The 19659-nt window shown below is 36.4% G+C and overlaps 1 protein-coding gene across 2 annotated transcripts in view; it reads right to left on the bottom strand.

The window, feature by feature from the left end:
* Positions 1-313: 313 nt before the first annotated feature.
* Positions 314-19659, bottom strand: part of PIK3R1 (phosphoinositide-3-kinase regulatory subunit 1) — a 57371-nt gene continuing 38025 nt past the window's right edge. Inside the window, exons 6-16 of one of the 2 annotated variants that reach the window (XM_058043769.1) lie at positions 18670-18871; positions 18394-18473; positions 8350-8452; positions 7581-7679; positions 7274-7454; positions 6691-6816; positions 5568-5710; positions 5128-5304; positions 4962-5030; positions 2472-2642; positions 314-2012 (exon numbers count right to left, since the gene is read on the bottom strand). In XM_058043769.1, coding sequence (XP_057899752.1) covers positions 1823-2012; positions 2472-2642; positions 4962-5030; positions 5128-5304; positions 5568-5710; positions 6691-6816; positions 7274-7454; positions 7581-7679; positions 8350-8452; positions 18394-18473; positions 18670-18871 — 1541 coding nt within the window. In that variant the 3' untranslated portion in view covers positions 314-1822. Of the gene's footprint in view, positions 2013-2471; positions 2643-4961; positions 5031-5127; positions 5305-5567; positions 5711-6690; positions 6817-7273; positions 7455-7580; positions 7680-8349; positions 8453-9839; positions 10494-18393; positions 18474-18669; positions 18872-19659 lie in introns of those variants that run through there. The other variant, XM_058043770.1, reaches the window with a different exon arrangement.

A 19659-nucleotide genomic window follows, 5' to 3' on the forward strand; every position in this document is an offset into this window, starting at 1 on the left:
AATTTCCTCAGTGGTCAGGACAATAAATAACCATTGCAAACTATTGAAAGTGAACTATCTCAGGATTATGGGTAACTCTGTTTTAGTGAGATTTATGTATTTGTTTCCCTTAACTGAACCATGATTTTGTCTCTGGTGCCCTAAAATTATGGAAGTGTTCACTTTGATACTGCCTCAGCCTACAGACTTTTGAAAATACATATCATAGCCTAATCATTTTAAAAAAAGATATTTTCCAGTCTTAATTAGTTCTATATTGTATCCAAATGTTCTCTGTAGAGGTGGAATTTTTTTTTCCACAATACTAATACAAAAAATAAACCTAGGCAACAGATTGGAGAAACTTCCTTCATGTGAAATGAAAATACCTTTAGAGCCTGACAAAAATTCTGTCACAGGAGGTCAAGAAGTCATTTATTTACTGTGAAGGTGGATTCATTCTGAGATCCAAACTATCTACACTCTACACTGCAGTAGCAAAATATCCCCATTTATTTCTGCAGTCACTATCAAAGAAGGATACATTATTTTCCTTGTCTTCCATATATAAGACAATCATTATAGAAGTCCAAAATGCTTCAAGAAGCAAATGTAGCATGGTACCGTATTCTAAAGATATCTCTGAAACAGTATTGTTGGACTCAGTGATATTTTGTAATGTTCATATAATTTTATTGAACTAAGCAGCTTTGAAGCTTATCAGGCACTGCCCAACAAAGTATTTAGTCAAAAAAAATTTATGAACTTTTTAAACTTTGAGCTAGTAGCTCAATATTCTATACAATGAAAATTGTCAAATATTCCACAGTTTAAATTTTCAAGCCAACTCTTGCTGGCTCCCTGTACATTAAAACAAAACAAAACAAAACAAACAAGAAAATTATTAACAAAAAGCAATCGCCAGGAAGAATATCCTTAGGGAAAAGAAATTAAAAAAAAAAAGAAGACAAAAAAACCAAGAAAAACAAGCTTAATCTGTAGATATGCTTGAGAGAAGACTACAGCCTAAAGAAAATTCAGTATTGCATAGCATAGTCTAAAAATTTAGCTTTGAGCGAACAGAAAAGGAAAAAACGAAGCAGTTTGGTATTGACAGTTTCCATCAATGACAGTTAGTCCTCCAGTACTATGTACATTATTATACACTGTATGCCATTGAAAATCCTGTTTTCTTCAGTCTTAAATATATTCTTAAAACAGGATTTTTAATCATCTAAACAAAACACTTCCTGGCACTTTGCTATTACAATTACTCTGAGCAACATACTGTAACTGAAGTCCTTTTAAAGTGTCCCTTAGAAATGAAAGTGCCACTCTGCTACATATCATTCACCAGAAACCAAAATAGAACCACAAGGCTGTATGTCTGGATCCACTGAGTGCAGCAACACCATTCCAAGTCAGATTATGACCACGAAATTCCAATAACTGAATGACACAGACCTCTTATACCTTGTGTCTGCATAATCCAATGTTCTAGCTGGTAAAGCTTCAGAAGTGGTCGTAAACAAGCACCATGCTTAAAGGCCTCTATGTCCCTGCAGGGAGATCAGGTTTGGATTTTTCTCTTGTGTTTTTCTTTTATAATTACAAAAAAAAAAAAAAAAAGCACTTTAGATTACAAACATACATTCACAGCATAACACTGTGATCTCTCCCACTGCAGTTGTGAAGGAAATCTTTAGTTCCATCTGAAGACAAATAGCTTTGATACTACAAATTCTTGAGTAAAGCTGAAAGGAGCCTTTTCTCTCCAGAGGCCTCAACGTTGCCAAGTAATTTCTTTAAAAAAACCAACAAACAACCCAGAGTATCAGGATCTTCATCGCCTCTGCTGTGCATATACTGGGTAGGCTAGCGTGACATTGAGAGAGTCATTGTGCTGCACAAGTGACGTGTGTTGGTAATGTAGCACCAGTTCTTTGAGCGAGTTGTACAAGTTATATGGCTCTGCAAATCCATACCCAGTAGGTGTTTTGTTTATCACACAGTGCTTTACTTCACCATCCACCCTAAAAAAAATCAAAACAAAACCAAACAATTTTTAGTTTTTGAGTACAGTAAAATTAAGAAATAAGAAAATAAGGTATTAGTAATACATCTTAAGATGCTAGTCAGTACATAGAATTCCTCTGTTTTGTGGTGGGATAATGGTAAAAACGTATGTTTAGTCCAAATTTGTGAATGTCATCCTAGCTTAGGGAGGAAGGAGATAGGCAGGACTTAGCAGCTGCACAGAAAGGAGAGCACACATATTTTGGTTTCCCCTCTGAGTGAGGCTCCTCTGTGGGAGTGGCACAGGTTGGAGCTGTGTAGGAAATGGAGCAGCAATAAGAATACTCAGGAGTCCCTGAGCTGCTACTAAGCCAAAAGGTCCAAGAGGAATTGTGCATATGCAAGTGACCATCTGCCCCCAGCTGAAGGTAGCCCCTTGCATGTGGGTTTTATCATTCACAAGTTAGGGTACATACACAACAGAGCAGGCATAGCAGCCTTGTTTGCTGCTCTCTCGAACAAGGAATGTTCCATCTCGTTTTCCCCGCAGCAGATTTTCAGCTTGGCTTCTATTGATATTTCCCACATTCCACGTTCTCTCGTCATGATGGGGCAAGTCCTCATCATCTTCTACCATAGAGTATTGGCTGTTGGAAAGAAAAAATATGTTTGTGAAACACAGAACAAAGTCCACTAATTAAGTAATCTTTATTCAGTATTACAGTGGTTAGCAGGATACCTCCCAGGCAAAACTGGGGATTTAAACTAAGTAATACTGCACCATTTAAACCACTGGATAAAAGTAAGCTCTGTTTCTTAGTTCTTTGAAACATAAATTTTAGGAAGAATACAAAAAGATGATGTGTTATTTTTCAGAATACGCTGTGAGCACTTTAGTACTTCTATCATTGCTCACTGTTTTGGTAAATAGCAAGCCCAACAAAATCAGTACTCTCTGAGTCAGCTTCATTTCCAAAGATCAGAACACTTGGTCAGCAGTGAAAAATCATGCTATGTATCAAATGCAGTCACTCCTAGAGAACATCTGAGCAGTTGCACAGGGAGGCATTAATTATTTATAGGGGAATGGCTTTGTGAAAAGGTGCAAGAAAACAGTAGAGTGCTTTCTCTCTCCCTCTCTCTCTCTCTTCTCCGCCCCTCCTGCCCCTTATAAGGAGATTGTGAAAATAGCATGCAATACATGCTTCTCTACTAAATCAGCCACTAACTATAAAGCTGATTCAGAGTTACAGAGAACCTTCTGAGCTAGAGCCACCATGAAAAAAGAAGCATCTGGTTCAGCTGTGTGGGTATCACCTTGGAATTCTGCAGTTGCAGAGCTCCCCAATCCCACAGTCTGCAGTGGTTGGCCCTGCCTCTCCTGTTCAGCTTGCAGTAAGTCTGTGTTAGGCTAATGCATTTATTCTCTCTGTAATAGGCTTTTAATTAGTTTTTCTTGGTCTAAGAAAAGATAACTTCTCACTCATCCACGGTTCTGTTTTTCTGAAGATTCTCAAAGTAGTCTACAGAAACCAGCAGTCGCACAATTCTATTTTTCATAAAGAGAAAAGGTTCTTTTTGTTTCAGATAACACTATCTCCAGGTCCCTTATCCCATCCCTCTTTTGACCTGCATGACATTCACATACATTCAGTAGTAGCTCTGTTTTCAACCAGTATTTAGAGAAAGGAATTCTTGTTTTCATCCTGCTTATTATATTGGGGATTTTTTTTCTGCACTACAACTCCAGAAGAAAAGCCATATTCTAAAAGTTTAATTTTTCAGCAGTTATCAGACTTGCCAGCAAGGAGTATCAGAGTGAGAGAAAATTAAGATTTTCTTCAAACAGTTTGATTACTATTTTGATGCTACATTAAACTGACAGAGTGTTCTTTGTCTACTGTTTAAGTGATAGGAACACTAGTGGGAACAGATGCCTACCTATTTTACAATATCTAATCTTTGCTAAGACTGAGAAACCAACATGGCTTTAAAATGTGTATGTCATTTTATCTCCTGCGACTACCACAGTGATAAGCACAATTTCCAGGATAACAGTAAGAATTTCTTTATTAACAATAAACCAAGCCAAATGAAAATAGATATGGACAAGGCCAGAATGCAAGACAGAATGCACTACAGTCATTGTCAGTCTGCTGCTTTCATATTATATTCAATCAGGCAACATAAAAGGGATGCATAAGAAACTACATAGGCAGAAAATGTTGATACAAATACTACTGAGACAATTTTGATTTTTCTATTTGTTCATTTTTCACTGTTACTGTGCTTCAGATATTATTTTGTGTCTTGCTTTTGTTTAAATTTGGCCTATGTTTACACAACCCAAGCACTTTTTGCCTTTTTTTTCCCAGGAATGAAATTAAATGTATTCATCAGCCTAGCCTCTGTCAGAACCTACAGTAAACTAAACTGAAAGGACAGAATACTACCCTGCCATTTTCCAGAAAAACAAATCAGACCACAAAACTACAGAATATTCTTCAGCACATACAAATTTTTCATCTCCAACCGCAATGTGACACAATGATGTGGGTACCCCTATACTGGATAACATCATGGGACCCACAGATGAGATTTGGAAAAAGCCTGCTTATGCCTAAATTCTGAATAATTTATCCATCCATATGACATCTCTCTAAAATACTAACACTTTATGAACTTAACTTTGCTGGGAAGATAAAAGACATAGGTTACATTTCAGTGCTTTGGTACAGTAACTTGAATATGCACTTAGCTGAAAAAAGGATGAGAGCAGAGGGTGAGACAGTATCCTTTCTAATACTTGCATTATGTAGGCTGTCATGTCTTAATAGTATGCATTGTTACTGAAGACCTAGGCTTGAGATTTACTCTTTGTGGTCCAAGACTTAAATATGCCTTATCTCACTTCTGTGTTTAGGTGATTTGAACAACCAGAAATATCTAAATCTTTCAATACTTACTCTTCTGCATTTTCATTTCCAAGCCATTCATTTAGCTTCTTTTGCCGAACGCCTTTTTGAGTCAGCCACCTGGACAATAATTGCAAATGAAATTAATTTTTAGTCACAAAAGTTGGAAACCATTAAAAACCAAACAACTTAAAATTTTTTAATTCATGATACTCACATCAAATACTGATCTCTTGTCTTCCTCAGCTGTATGAGGTCTGGCTTAATGCTGTTCATACGCTTGTCTATCTCTCTATATTCAGCTGCTTGCTTTTTTAAGTCTTCTTCTAATCTACGCCTGCTGTCCACAATTTCACTTATCCGAGACTTCAGTTTTTCATAGTTGTGCATGATCCTAGATGGAACAATGTGGCAGGTTACACTCTGATTTCATAACTTTATAGTCTGCTATTTAGGGGTGTAGACTCCTAAGAGAACAGATTCTTTCTCTAGATATAGTTATACATTTTGCCAGTTCACGTCTACCCTATTCGAGGCTTCTTTGCTTACAGCTGAACAATTTAAAACTTGCCATCTTGCTTCAATTTTAGGCAGACCTATACTTGGCATTGTTTTTTCAAAAATCATACAATTTGGGACTCAAAATCAAATACTGACCTTTGTATTTCTTTTTCATTTCCTTCCCGTTTAAATTTTTCAATGTATTCCTTACTGTATCTTTCCTGTGTTTGGCACTGCTCTTCAAATATTTTTATTGTTTCATTGAATGCCTCAATGGCTGTTCTTTTCATTTGAATTTCCTGAAAATAAAATAATTGTTATTGCAGTTGTTATCAGATAAAGGGGAAGATTTATTGGCTTGTATCATAGAAACACTTCAGGATATTGTAGAAGAATTTCATCTCAATATGCCTTCACCAAAACATATTTTGTCTGCTGAGCCTCATGGCATAGAAACAACAGGCCTGTGCAAAAGGTTACCGTGATAAGATTTCCATGATGAGGTTTATCAAGAAATAGAACTGCTAAAAAAAGAATCACTTACAATCTTTGCTTTGTATAAATAAATTGATGCTTAGAACCTTATGGCAGCGCACTTTGCCCTTTGTATGAACTCAAGTCATTAGCCACCTGGCTTTCTGAAATAAAGGCAGCCTTGACAGGTTTCAGGAGGTTATCTGGTTTACCCTCCTGCCCCTACATACCTAGTTGGTAGCCAGGTCTTAAGTAATAGTTCAAGTTGGCAGCAATTCTCCATTTTTCTTCAATTCTTTTTAGGTGTATTTCCTGCACACTTTTAAGAAGCATTCTTGATTCTGGGACTTTAAAACTGGACTTTCAGTAGCACTTCAAGGCATGGCTAATAAGCTGAAAGAGGCAGCTTTTCATTCCTGCATTTTGTCTACACATGTCATCTCTTTATCCTGTATAGGTAAACCAGACCCTTCAAAAACTCAAAACAAAATGCAATGCTTCCCTGGAAATGTGCCTTGAAAACTGTAAATCAGCTTGATGAGGTCAGTATGCAGAAGTGGTGTAAATAAAGACAGTTATGTACTTGCTTTGGATGGAGCTGTCAGACTTGGGCAGAGGGTGGCTTAGTTTACAGGTGGTGGCTGTTCAAACATGAGTAAGCAATTGCACTGCTCTGAGCAAGCACATCAGGGCAATGCAGTGGTGGTGGAAGAGGGGAGTAGGAAGATGACAATACAAATTCACAATAATATTCTTCAAAATCTGCAAAGTTTTCCATTCTCCCTTTGGTTCAAATCCAGCTTACCTGAGATGTTCTTGTGTAGTCTTCATAGAGTCTGTCATATTCTCTGCTTTTTTCTTGGAACTGGGTATTATATTCATGTAATTTCTTTCCTACTGCTTCAATGCTATCCTCTTTTACAACTTGATCCTGGAATGATGAGCAGAAAGAAAGATATTCTGTAAGGAAACAATTATATTGCCCAGTTGTTCTGGATAAAACTGCTTAAAAATGCTTAGATAATTACATGGACATGTGACTCCTCTTTCACCAATATGGAGATACACTAAATGCATAATATGCAAATGAGATATTAATTACAAAAAGGAATTTTGCATTGCAAGTGTTTAGCTTTATACTGAAAATTACATATTTCACCACTGAGTGGGATAATTATTAAGATGTTTATTTCCTAACAGTGCATCTGCATTATTTAAACTTTTAAATATTTACATGCAAAGCATGGAATTGATTTTAAACAAAAATATCAGGTTTTGTATCCACATGATTTTTTTGAACAGTAACAGCTGAAGTGTTTCATGTTTGGCAAGTTTGGCAATAATTTCTCTGTTTTTAAGTGAAACACAAATAAAATAAACTAAATTACCTGCTGGTACTTAGACACTGGATAGAGTAATTTCACATCCAGTTTAGGATTATACTGGGCTAGAGATTCATTCCGGTAGTGGTTTATTAGCTCGACCACAGAGTTGAATGTTAATGGGTCAGAGAAGCCGTATTTTCCATCTCGGTGAAAAATTTTGATTAATTTGTTATTTCCTCCTTTCCTGCAAATAAAGTATATTGAAAAGTTAGGCATGCTTCAAGTACTATTTCCTAAAGAATACCCTGCATTAAGAGCAGTTGTTGCATTTTACTATCAAGTATTACAGACCCAGTGTAACTAGTCTTACCTCAGTGTCAGTGTGTAGTCCCCATGCATCTTGGTTGAAGCATCTCGTACCAAAAAGGTACCATCAGCTGTGTCTCTAAGCTTCTCATTCACTTCTTCTCTAAAATGAAAGCAAAAGTAACCAACATTTCAATCAGTTCTCACACACTTATTCTTCCACAGTGCTCTAAATTCAAAATCAAATGTTTTGAAGTAAGTGTGTTTTAGAAGCCTTCTATGTCTCCATATTAATATATTACCTTATTTAACATTTAGAGAGCAAGTGGGATAAAAAATGGCATACTCTGTGCTCTCACTACTGGACAAAATTATTATTCATACAAAGCTCTTTCTGCTTGTTCATACAAGCCTATGCAAGTGGAGCAGTCAGTGCTGGTCTAATATAGCTATATATAGTACAGATAAAAATGTTGCTAATATATGGCACTTGTTAGTCTGACTTGCTGACTATAGTGCCTACAGCTGAGGTTCTGAATGAAAGACAGGAACAAAATTCTTTCTTAGTGCAATCTTTTCATGCTAGCATTTCATATAAGTCTTAAAGTAACAGAACAATCATTTTGCATACTACATTGTTAGTGACTGCCAGTAACTTTTTAGTCATATTTGGAATAAAACCAACTGTAATATGTTTATGGTGGAAACTATAATAAAATTGCTCTTAAAACTGTGAATTTTCTATACTCAAAGCCTAATACATATACAAAGAATAGCACAGCAAAAACAGCACAAAGCTAAACATAAGAAATACATGTCTTGAGGTGATTTACCTTGAGATATCCCCCCAGTACCATTCAGCGTCTTGTAATGACATGTTGTTATTCATGCTATTGTTAGTTACGGTATTAGGTTTCGGTGGCTTAGGAGGCAGTGCTGCAAATGAAAGGGGGGCAGAAAAGTTGTAACTCACTGAAAACATTACCATATATTCCTTGAAATTATACATTATTACATAAATTTTAAAATTCTATGAGTGCGTTAAAAAAAGAACTGGTTACCAAATAGAGTTGTCCATCATTAACAGAATTTAAAAGACACTACAGGAATCAAGAAATTTGAAAACAAAATAACTCAAAGTTTTACTGTTTCAAAAAATGATGCTATCTTGCAATAATATTTTAAGGAAAATATAACACCATACTCAACTCCTGCCCCTGTGAAGAAAGCATTTGAGAAAAAAAAAATCTGAAGTTTGTTTTTACCCTCTTTCACCATCTTTGGGTGAACACAAGTAATAAAACATGCTGCTTTTTTTTTTTTTTTTTTATCCTTCTATGTAATGATCTTAGGGGAATGTTGCTATTTTCTTACCTAGAAGCTGAGTAATAAAAGATGCAAACCCATAGCAATATACTGTAGAAGAAGCATCAGGGTTTTAAAATCCTCAGCATTCTGTGCAATGATTTTCAAGAAAACAAAAAAAACCCAAACTCAACAGTTTAAGAAACCCGTCTGTGACCCAAATATCCGTTGTGTTAATCTTCGTATCCCACAGAATAAATTGTGTTCCAAATGCCAGGACTGATTGAAAAAACACCCCCCCTCCCTATTTTCAATGTCAAAGCTGCATATGTATACCAGTGGGTGCCAGAGAAGATACTGCAGCACTGACTTAGTAACAAGGGAGACTACACTGGAATCAGGATTAAAAATCAACCCAGCTCTTTCAGTTCTCCAGTAAGTACAACATTCCTGTCCTGTATATTATGACCAGGCTGAAAAGACAATGTTTTTGAAGTTGCAAGGAATATCAGGATCGTGTAATACTTTCATATTATATGAAAAAATGATGCTACAACAGGCATTCAATTAGTATTGCTAGATTTTAAAAATGTTTTTTCTTTAACAATCCAAGCCAATGATTTGGAATTACTGTTTCAGGAAATATGAGTGTTACTACAGCATCTCCTTTTAGGCACAGTGTGGAACAGAGAGAGCAAAAATAGTAATAAAAGAAATACAATTTTTACATGATAAAATAGCAGGACTAAAACTACATCTGACATAATAAAATCAAAACAGAAACAGGTCAATTCAGTAAAAATTCAATTAAGTAAGCAATCAGGTATTTTAACATGTTAAGATTCTAATTACTACAACCATGCACTAATTCACAATTTTATTCTAATTTATGAAAAAAGGAAACCTATTTGTATCAATAACAAAGTAAAGAAATCCTACATATCCAGTAAGAATTTTTCAGCAGCTATTGTAAAGACCAAAATTAATTAAGTCTTTTATAATAAGACTGCAGTTTTACCTGGTGGATCCATTTCTATGTAAAACATCAAGTCTGTGCCATAATTTATATCTGTCTTAGGATATTCTATATCCAGTTCTTCCATATTCCAAACAGTATTGTACATTTGTATGAGTTTCACTGAGTAAGCTCAGATACAAGAAAAGAGTCAGGCTGTCTTTGTAATGGTGTCTTGGAATTCATTTTAAAACCTATAAGGGGCTGCACTGTAACCTATTACATCATAATCCTCAGCCAATCATGTCAAAATAATGTCAGCAAACCACTCCTGCTTTCTCATTTTTTTTCCACATTAATCTTAAAACAATTTCAGTTTTGGGAAGAATCTCTATTTAGCACAATTGCAATATAAAGCTGGTATTACATGCAAAAGGAGCAAGTGGACTCTCCTTGCCCATATTCCTGGCTCATTTTCCTGACTTTGCAGCATGGTACAGTCCAATCCTGGCAGGATGACAAAAGGCTGATATGCTGCAGCACGTAGCTCATAGACACAGGCGCACACAACACTCACACACAGGGCAGCTCCCTTCAGAAGCAGGTTGGTCACATCTCAGGTGCATTCTCCTGCCTAAATGCCTGAAGCTTGCCATTCAAAAATATTAAAAAAGATTCTATAACTAGTGCACATATTAGAGATGCATTAGAGAAGAGCATGACTGTGTGTGTATATCCATTACACACTCATTTTACACAAACACACAGAGAGATGTATATATTCACATAATGAAATATGGATTATGTTTTTAAACTCTCCATACTTCTACTATTTTTATGGGCACATAGGTCTGATAGAGTTTATATTATGATATAAATGTGCTTACTGAAGAGATGTCTTCCTCTCTTGCTATTCAAATCAATCTATATTAATTAATTTTGAAATCCAAACCCTAAATACTGTAATCTTACATTCAGCTGATTCACTCAAACAATGGAAGAAAGTTGTAACTGAGCAAAATCTTCAAAAATGGTTTCGCTGTACATGAAAAAGGCTGTAAGGACAAAACAAGATTTAGTCTGCCTTTTCACACCGTTTCTCTGCCCTATTCTCATTGATATATTTATCAAGTTAATTGTTTTTAAAAGCAAGAGTCTCTTGTCAGTGTCTCCTCTGCCCCTTGTCAGTGTCTCCTTTGCCCCTTTATGTCAGCAGCATCCTCCAACCATTTAGAAATATTCTACCTTAACTCTCCTCATCACTGACCATAACTCTCTCTGACCACTTGGAAGAAACATGGACAGAATAGACTATTAACTTCAGAGCAGAATGCTGTGTAACGCAATATACTTGCTATAATCTATGGGGGGGAGAAAACCAGAGACAAAAAATAACTACAATGAAAAGTAGCTGCAGCAACTACCTGTGCCTTACACCTTAAGAAACTGTGGAACAGCTGAACTGTGCTCTATCTCACATAAAAAAAAAATTAACACAATTTGTATGATTTCCAAATATTTCACCCCTGCCCCCCGCCCCCCCCCCCCACCCCCCCACTGTCTGTGCCTGTGAGCAGGTTACCCCTTTCAGACAAGCATCAGCATACAAGAGCAGGTCTGGAGTACAAACATATACAAAAAGATGCAAGCTAGTTTGCTTTGTACATTAAGAAGCTTCATTTTGAAGTAGACTCTCCCCTTCCTGTTGAGGTAGATAAGCTCCAAAGATTCTTTCAATTTCCAAAATGAGAATCACCCCAGACACAAGTCTAAATGCTGAACTTTGGGGTTTAACCCACCTGCTGCCCAAACACTTAACTTGCCAAGGTAATTATTTAAATTAACTTACAAAGATTTCCTACAAAAACTGCATTGTTGTTTTTAGGTCTCATATGGGAGCAGTAATTTTTTTTTTATTCCATTGAATAAAGACTTTCAGGAAAAAATACTTCCCTAGAGTTTCACTGGTGGCCAAATCTAGGACTGAACAAACTTGTATAATTAGGTTAGTGCTCAATTCAGACTAGCCTAGCCTGCAGGCAAGAAAAGACAGAGGAGGCAGATAGGCTATTACCCATTTCATATATAACCTGGAGAGGTACTGAAGTGCTAGACTTGAAATCATGTATCTCTAAAACTTTTAAAGCTCTACCTGGTAATCAGTTGCAGTATAATACTTCCACAAGATGATGAAAAAAACCACAGAAATTCAAAATCACTTACTTTGTAAATTATGCATCGCAAATGATCACTCTTGTAAAACAGTTGAAAATACAATCCAATATTGGTTTCCTCTTATAAAAATCTTGCTTAAAAATAAACCCGAAAATCTCCATTTACTAGGAAGCTTCTCTGAAGCAATGAAGAAAAAGCAATTGCTCTGCTTTCCAACCAATGTTCCATAAAACCCCCTAGTAGAGTTGTAATTGGAATTGAGAAAAGCCAAGCCTTCTCTCTCAACTGCTTAAACCTCTGTGCTGTGCAGAAGGTATCCACTTACTCTGGTTCATCATTAAAAGTGAACCTGACTTCAGTACTGTGAAAGAAAAAAAAAGAAACCACCACCCTCAGTAGCTTGCACGTCCCTCTCAGATAAAGATCTCAGTTTCATGATTAACTTGGGTAGGTTCAAATATTTGCTGAGCCAGGAATTTCAGCTGGGGGATGGGAGCCATATTCAAAGTAAAAGTTGTCATCAACTAACAAGTGGCCAATGCAGAACTAACTTTCTCATTTTAGCTAAGTAAATGAGAAGACCATTGTAAGAAGTCTTAAAATAGTCCCTATCACTGGCTGCTGCATGCAGCATTGAAGATGAGAAAAGCACCATGAACAGCCAAATACAGGAAGTGGCTACTGTAGAAAAAAATAAAATAAAAATTTTCATTGAAAAGAGCTGCATCTGTAGAAGCAGCCTTGTGCAAGCAAAATAGCCTGCTTGCAAGCACAGCATCACTTTGTAAATGCTCATGCTGGATCATAAATATAGGTGCTCCTTCAAGACCCTTAGTCTGAGGCTGTGAGACTGTTTATCAATTTCCAATATACTAAAAAAAAAAAAAAAAAAAAAAAAAAAAAAAAAAAAAAAATCCATGGTGGTTTCCAGTACATCCGGATTGTTCATTTCCTGGGCAGGCAGGTGGGAAAAGGAATGGTACAAAAAGGGAGTAGCTTAGGTTAAATCTGTTTTCCTTGCCTTAGTGTTTGGTGGAGATCAAAATTGCTAAAGGAACAGAGCAGCAATTGAAGAGCCCACAGAGGTTATCTTCTTTGCCAGTTAAACTTCCAAAAGGAAATAAATTCAAAGTAAAAGGAGAAGCAGACACATTAAGAAAAGGGGAAGAGAGGACTAATATTTTCCACTCCCTTCTTGCAAACAGTGAGAATTTCTAATAAAAACACTGAGAATTTCTTTGAGATCTGCTTGTTGCTCCTCAAGGCAGTCAAATAGTATTGAAAAGTTTTTGCCTTCTTCATACTTCACATACCAAAGTCCTCCTACACTATGAAACACCACTTGTACCTAATAATGAAATCCCAAATACCTGCAGTACATTTATGTTTTGCACTTGATTGATTAGCTTCATCTATAACAATCCCTTGCTTCCCTACTTTTAGCCTCTGCCTACTCGAACAATTGTCAGTTCTAAATATAATTTAAATCTGCAGAGTCATAAAGGTACAGCCTACTTCAAGTGGAGATGGAAACCTGTGTTTCTGAACTAATTTAGCTTCAGACTGTACTTGATATACTTCTTTACTGCTAAAATTACAGAAGGATTTGAGAACATTTCTTTGGTTTTAGGACCACAATACAGATGTATATAGTCAGAAGAGAAAAGACAATGCAAACTTCATCACTTTTTATCTCTAAAAAAGCACAAATACCCACACAGAGATAATGAGTTCATCATTATCCTGCAGGAGAGATACAAGTGTCTTGTCAAAAAGAGATACTGGCATGCACACACCTGTATTTTCCTTGATATGTTGCCAAGTCTTTTCTTTTTATCTAAATTTCAAAAAACTGAGTGGTGCCCATTTAATTTGCAGCCTGCTATTCCTTGCAGCCATATTCACAGTGTTCCTCTATTAACACAGCACATTTTTTTTTCTAAAATATTATGTCTGAAGCAGGAAAAGAACTTAGCAGTTTTGACACGCTTCCACATGTTTTGCACACACATACCTGCACAAGGACATAACAATCTTTAAAAACGCTAATAATGTTGTACATATTGTTTCACTTTTATAAAATTCCTGCAATTAGTTATTGAGAAACATAAAGCACTGGCTTGTGTGAAACCTTAAACCAAGGATACAGCATTCCAAAGCACGGTGGTTAGCCAAGCGCTGTGGTTTCCGTTAGGCCGGGGATAAAGCCTGGCTTTTATTAGCTTAGAAGGGGAGCCCTCTGCTGGGTCGGACACGGATGCACACGGTCCCCGCGGCCGCCGTGGGCACCGCATCCGCTGTCCCTGGCACTCGCAGCCCTCTGCCCGCTCCAAACCCCGCTCGGCGCTGCTAGCAGTCCAGCCAAGACTCTGACACGATGCAGATACGTTCTGACAACTGATCGCATTCCTACACATTTGTTTATTTCCCCAGGACATTACTGACAGGACTGTGGTCTTAGGCTAATGCCTGTATCAACAGGCATTGTACCTTTGAGGAGGATCAAATTCCAGGAGGCACTGGATCAGCCTTTACGTTTCCCTGCTCTAGCTATTATGCCACCACTCTTGTGAATATTTTTTGTAGCCAAAAGCAAAGTTCTGCACTTTGGTGAAGCTACCACGACTTTCACCTCATCCCCAACATGTAAGGCAGCCTTATTACCTCACTCATTCTTGCATATGATGCTCTGAATAATAAAAACTGCTTCTTCAGGCTGCAGTATTTCAGTCTGAGCTGTTATTTACAATGTCACATATAGGCCTGGGAAACAGGAATAAACTGGGATAGACAGCCCAGACAAAGCAGCTCAGCTCTAGTCAGTGCACAGGCTGCTGGAGGCTTTGATTCATTGATACAAGGCAGCTCCTTGCTGCAGCTCCTCTTCTGCTCTTCACCAGCAGTGCTATGAGCTCCCCACATCCCCCTGCTCTCTCGCCAAATCCCACTTCCTCCTTGCCTTCCTTAAAGAGATATTATTCTCACACACTCCAGCTCCAGAAAGGACTCCTATCTCTCTAAACTCCCCACCAAAAATTACTTCCCAACTTTCCCTGTGTGGCCTGCTTTCACAGCTACGAGTGTTAAACAGACCCTGTTGCTCTGAGCACTTACTACACCTACTATGGGCAGCCTTGGGATCTTCATCCAGGGCAAGTTGCCTCCACAAATAAAAACCAGGAGCCTCTAAGATCCTTGACAATTAACTGAAAAACTACCCCAGTCTTCTATACCTACAAATATAGCCTAATATAGCCTATTTACCGTCACAAGTCTGTATGATGTGTGAGATTCTGTGAGACCTGAACAGCACTATTTGCTAAAATGTATGTTACAATTAAGATATTTTCTTCTAACAGTACTGTTTTGGATAGCACACTTAGAGGCTTGTACTTTGTTTCTCACTGTGCTCTTTAAAGTCTGTGCAGCTGTACATCAAGCTGGGATGTTTAGATGGGATACAAAAATCACCTGCCTTGCCCACCAACACCATCTTTTTTCCTTTTGTACTGACAAACTTGAAGAATGAGACAAGAGCCAGAAAATTGATCTAATTTTTTTCCAGCCTTTCTCCTGCAACAATACTTTGTCTTCATCTGCTACACAAAAATCTACGATTCTATTAATAAGTATTGTTAACTTTAGTATTCTTTGTAGGACTAAGCACTATTTTAATCCACAAACTAGAATCTATAGTTTGCTGATGAACACCATGACAGGCAAAATACCCCAATCCATATGTTCTGCGGTAAGTCAAGTAATGGTCTAGGAGCAATTATTTCATTCATGTTATGACATCCAAGAAGCACCACTCTAGCTAAAAGATGTCCAACTGAAGATGCCTAATTTAAGATACAGATTTTAAAATACAGTAAGATGTAAGGTCCAGCTCCTTACTTTCTAGTGTTTTCAGGTAACAAGTATATTAGTGGGTGATGTGGAAAGGAAAAAACCCACAGCTTTCAAAGATCTGCCTGCTATTCAGATCAGTTGTCTCTTAACACCACCTTTCATGTATTTATATGCTGCATAAGATATCACTAGAACTTCATGTGCAGCTTGTTTCAGACAGAATGTTCTCATCTTAACAAAAAGAATTAAGAAGGAAGGAAGCCATCACTCCAGCCCATGTGAAGAGAAGAAACATGGCAGCACTAGCTTCCCTGTTATCACTTAGTTGTCATGACGTTATTTTCAATAAGTAAACTTCTTTCTGCTTAAGACCTCTCAAATTCTCCACTTGTAAAGTTCTATTTAAGATTGTAATTCTCAAAATTCTTACATGATAAAAAAGGTATATTTTATTGGGATTTTCTTTTTATTAGAGTCTATCTAAACAGTCTTTATGGAAAATCAAGCCACTAAAAGCAGTAATCTTAAAGATGACAATTCTGAAAAACACATCTTAGAGTGCTTTTTATAGTTCTATGAGAACAATAAAAACAGACCACTCCAGATGTTCAGGTGACTGAATGATATTGGTGTGGAAATGGACTCATGACATAATCCTGCAAACTTACAGAACATATTAGTAAGATTCAACTTTGGAAAATTAGTCAAACTCCTTACAGGCCTGAGGGCAAAGACTAGCTAACCAGCACTACAAAGCCTGAAAATTTGTATCTGAGGTTTTTTTTCCAGCATATTTGTACATGTGTTTTACTAAATGTTCTACTAAAAAACATTCTACTAGACACGATAGACTTAAATGCACAGGGAAGGAGTTCTATTTTTGTAACAGATCACATGAAAAATCCTAGGACTGTCAAAGTAAACTACTGCATCATGCTATATTAATTAATGCAGAAGTAATATTAAAAATAATCAGGTCTTCCATTATAATTATTAATGTAGTGTCAAATCGTATAAATCTGGAGGATACATTTCTTCAAGCACTCTAATGACGCTCTCAAAATGACTAGATTCCTTGTTCTCTTTAGTCGTTCTAACATCAACACCTTTCACTTTTATACTTTCCTCACATGAAGCTACTTGGGCAGATAAGCAACCAAAGTGATCTCTTAAATGAAACTTCTGAAGTTCTTGCTTTGAAACTGAAGAAACTGTTGACCCTACCTTTGTAACCTCCCAACCAGCTTCGAGACATATATTTACACATTCCAAAGCATTTGCAAACATGTAACTACAAAAAATGCTATTAGCATCAGACTATTAGAATCTGTTTTGCTTTTTAGGTCTTGCATCATGTGACAAAGACAATAATTCCTTAACAATTGGCAGCTATTTGCTGATTCTTAGTAAAACAGGACAAATACTGTAAGTCTGGACTCTCTTTTTTGTTACAAAGCATTAGGCAGAAAAATACACAGTGGTTCTGGAAATCTCTGTTAACTACTTCACAAAAATTGAACAAAACTAAATAGCAAGCTGAAAACAGGTGTACACAAAATATTAGGGAAAGTTTCCTAACTAACAGAACTGGCAAGATCAGAAAAGCCTTTCAAACATAGTATTAGGAACAAAGATTGCAGCCATTTTAAAGTAATCTTCATTAGCTGATGAAGAGGATCATACAATGTGCCTACCTGAAATACAGGAAATAAAGTACTTTTCTGCTGTGTTCTAGCTCTTCAGAACTTAAGTAACCCTACAAATCCTACTGCCATGAACTTTATTTTGTCCTTTGACTACAGAGGTGGGAAAGGTATAGGATGTCCAATGTTCTATTTGCCCTTTCCTTTGTTAGATTATTCTCTGTTAAAAAGCTGTGAAAGGAATTTCAGCTAATATGTAAAGTTGTCTGCATTAATAATTTCCTTTGCACATAGTTAGCAACTCTGCCTTGCTTCTACTGAATACTTGATTCAAACCCAGGGATTTTGCATAAATTACCTGTGTGTTTACTATTTGTTGACTTAATTAGATGCTAACTTACAGAAGCAATACAAGTAGGAACGCACTTTCCTGGATGGGCTCTTAATATTTTTTATGTTATTTATTGATATTGATAAATACATATTTTGTGTATCTGCATTAAAAATATGTATGTAAATATGTATGTAAATAATGTCTCCATAGGGTATAGCAAATCTAAGAAAATATGCCTGGGAGTAAATTGAGAGCTCAATAAAATGCCAAGAATTAGCCTCCCCACCACTGTATGACATGCATTCTACTTGTTTACACGTCTTAAAAAACTCACAAAATCCAATTTGCTGTTTACTGAAAGAGAACAAAAGTCCTAATGCTGTACAAACTATAGGCACTAAAATGATTTTAATGAAAAATGTTTTATTTCTTATAAAACAATCATTACACACCACTATAAAACACACAACTTCTGCTTAGCTCTGTAATTGTGCGCTTTTGTTTTGCATGAAGTTTGATTTATATAGAAAAAATTGTAAGCATTTATTGTCATTAAGTTGAATTTTAATATTTAAGAGAACATATAACTTTTAAAATTAAAAATATTTTTTACCTGGTACGGGCTGTCTCTCGTTCCATTCACTTGTGATTAAAACCTCTAGGATTTTTATGTGGTGTTCTGTATTATCAGAGCTGCAAGAGATGGATTAGGCAGTAAGAACTAGGAGAAATACAAAAGTTTACTTTAAATTATTAAAACAAAATAGTAAGAATTTACTACAATGCCCTCACATCAGAAATAAGGTCAGAAAATTATTTAATTAATCTTATTTTGCATATAACTAATTCATATTTACAGTAAAAAATATGGTAAAGATGGCCCACATACCTTGCTATCTGGAATCTGAAAAGCAGAGGGCTGAAAATTTCAGCCAGAGACCTCGCATTCAAGAGATTTTTGCTGGAGGCTTGACAAACTCTGAGGAAATGTTTGAGCAAATACTGGAGTGTGAGCCAATACTGAGGAGGTATATTTGGAGATCTGATCAGTTTCTTCAGCAACTGAGCATATTCCTCTGAGCTCTGCACTTCTGCAAGCAAACAGATAAATGGTTCTTGAAACCAGCACAGAAACATTCAAGTAAAATGAAACTATATGTGGCTCCTTTAGAAACACCAATTTTACAGAAAAAAAAAATCTGTCCTGTATTAGAACCAAAAGATATCTTTCTTCTTTTAAAATATGAGAAACGCTCAGGGAAGAGTAAAGAACAAGTATTTAAGAGTCGAATGGAAACAGATATGCATTTTTGTAAAAACCACAACGTGTTCAGAGTGTACTGGTAGAAGTCTGTCTTGTGTTTAGCGTCACACATGATTGGGTAATTCTGAGATGCACTAGATAAGTCTCACAGGTGCTGTTCTAACTTTGAAGGTTACCAGTAACAATATCCTGTCCTGAGATATATAACAGAATACTTGGCCCATGTGCTGAAAGCTTATAAGCTGTACTTGTTTGAAATGACCACTGTAGATGACGAATCTCACATGCATGTATTTCTCACTTCATAATCTGCAACTCCAATGTAACACAGCACTACATGACCTCTAATATATTTACTTTGTCAGCACTGATAAAAAGTTAAAAATTAGCTTTCTGTATACAGTCCTTGATTTTTATCCCCAGTTTTTCTATAGTGTTTCTACTTACTCAAATGAAGAGAACTGTGTTATCCCTTATATTTTACATTAGGTTTGCCTAAATACCAAATAATGCAGAATAATGTCTAAAACCAGTTTTCTATGAAACAGTTTTCATAAAAAAGGGTAAAGGTATATTTATGGTTTCTGAGATGCTGCCAGGTTGTGTAGAATTTTT

Source organism: Melospiza georgiana, chromosome Z (assembly GCF_028018845.1).
Source record: "Melospiza georgiana isolate bMelGeo1 chromosome Z, bMelGeo1.pri, whole genome shotgun sequence".
Lineage (NCBI taxonomy): Eukaryota > Metazoa > Chordata > Aves > Passeriformes > Passerellidae > Melospiza > Melospiza georgiana.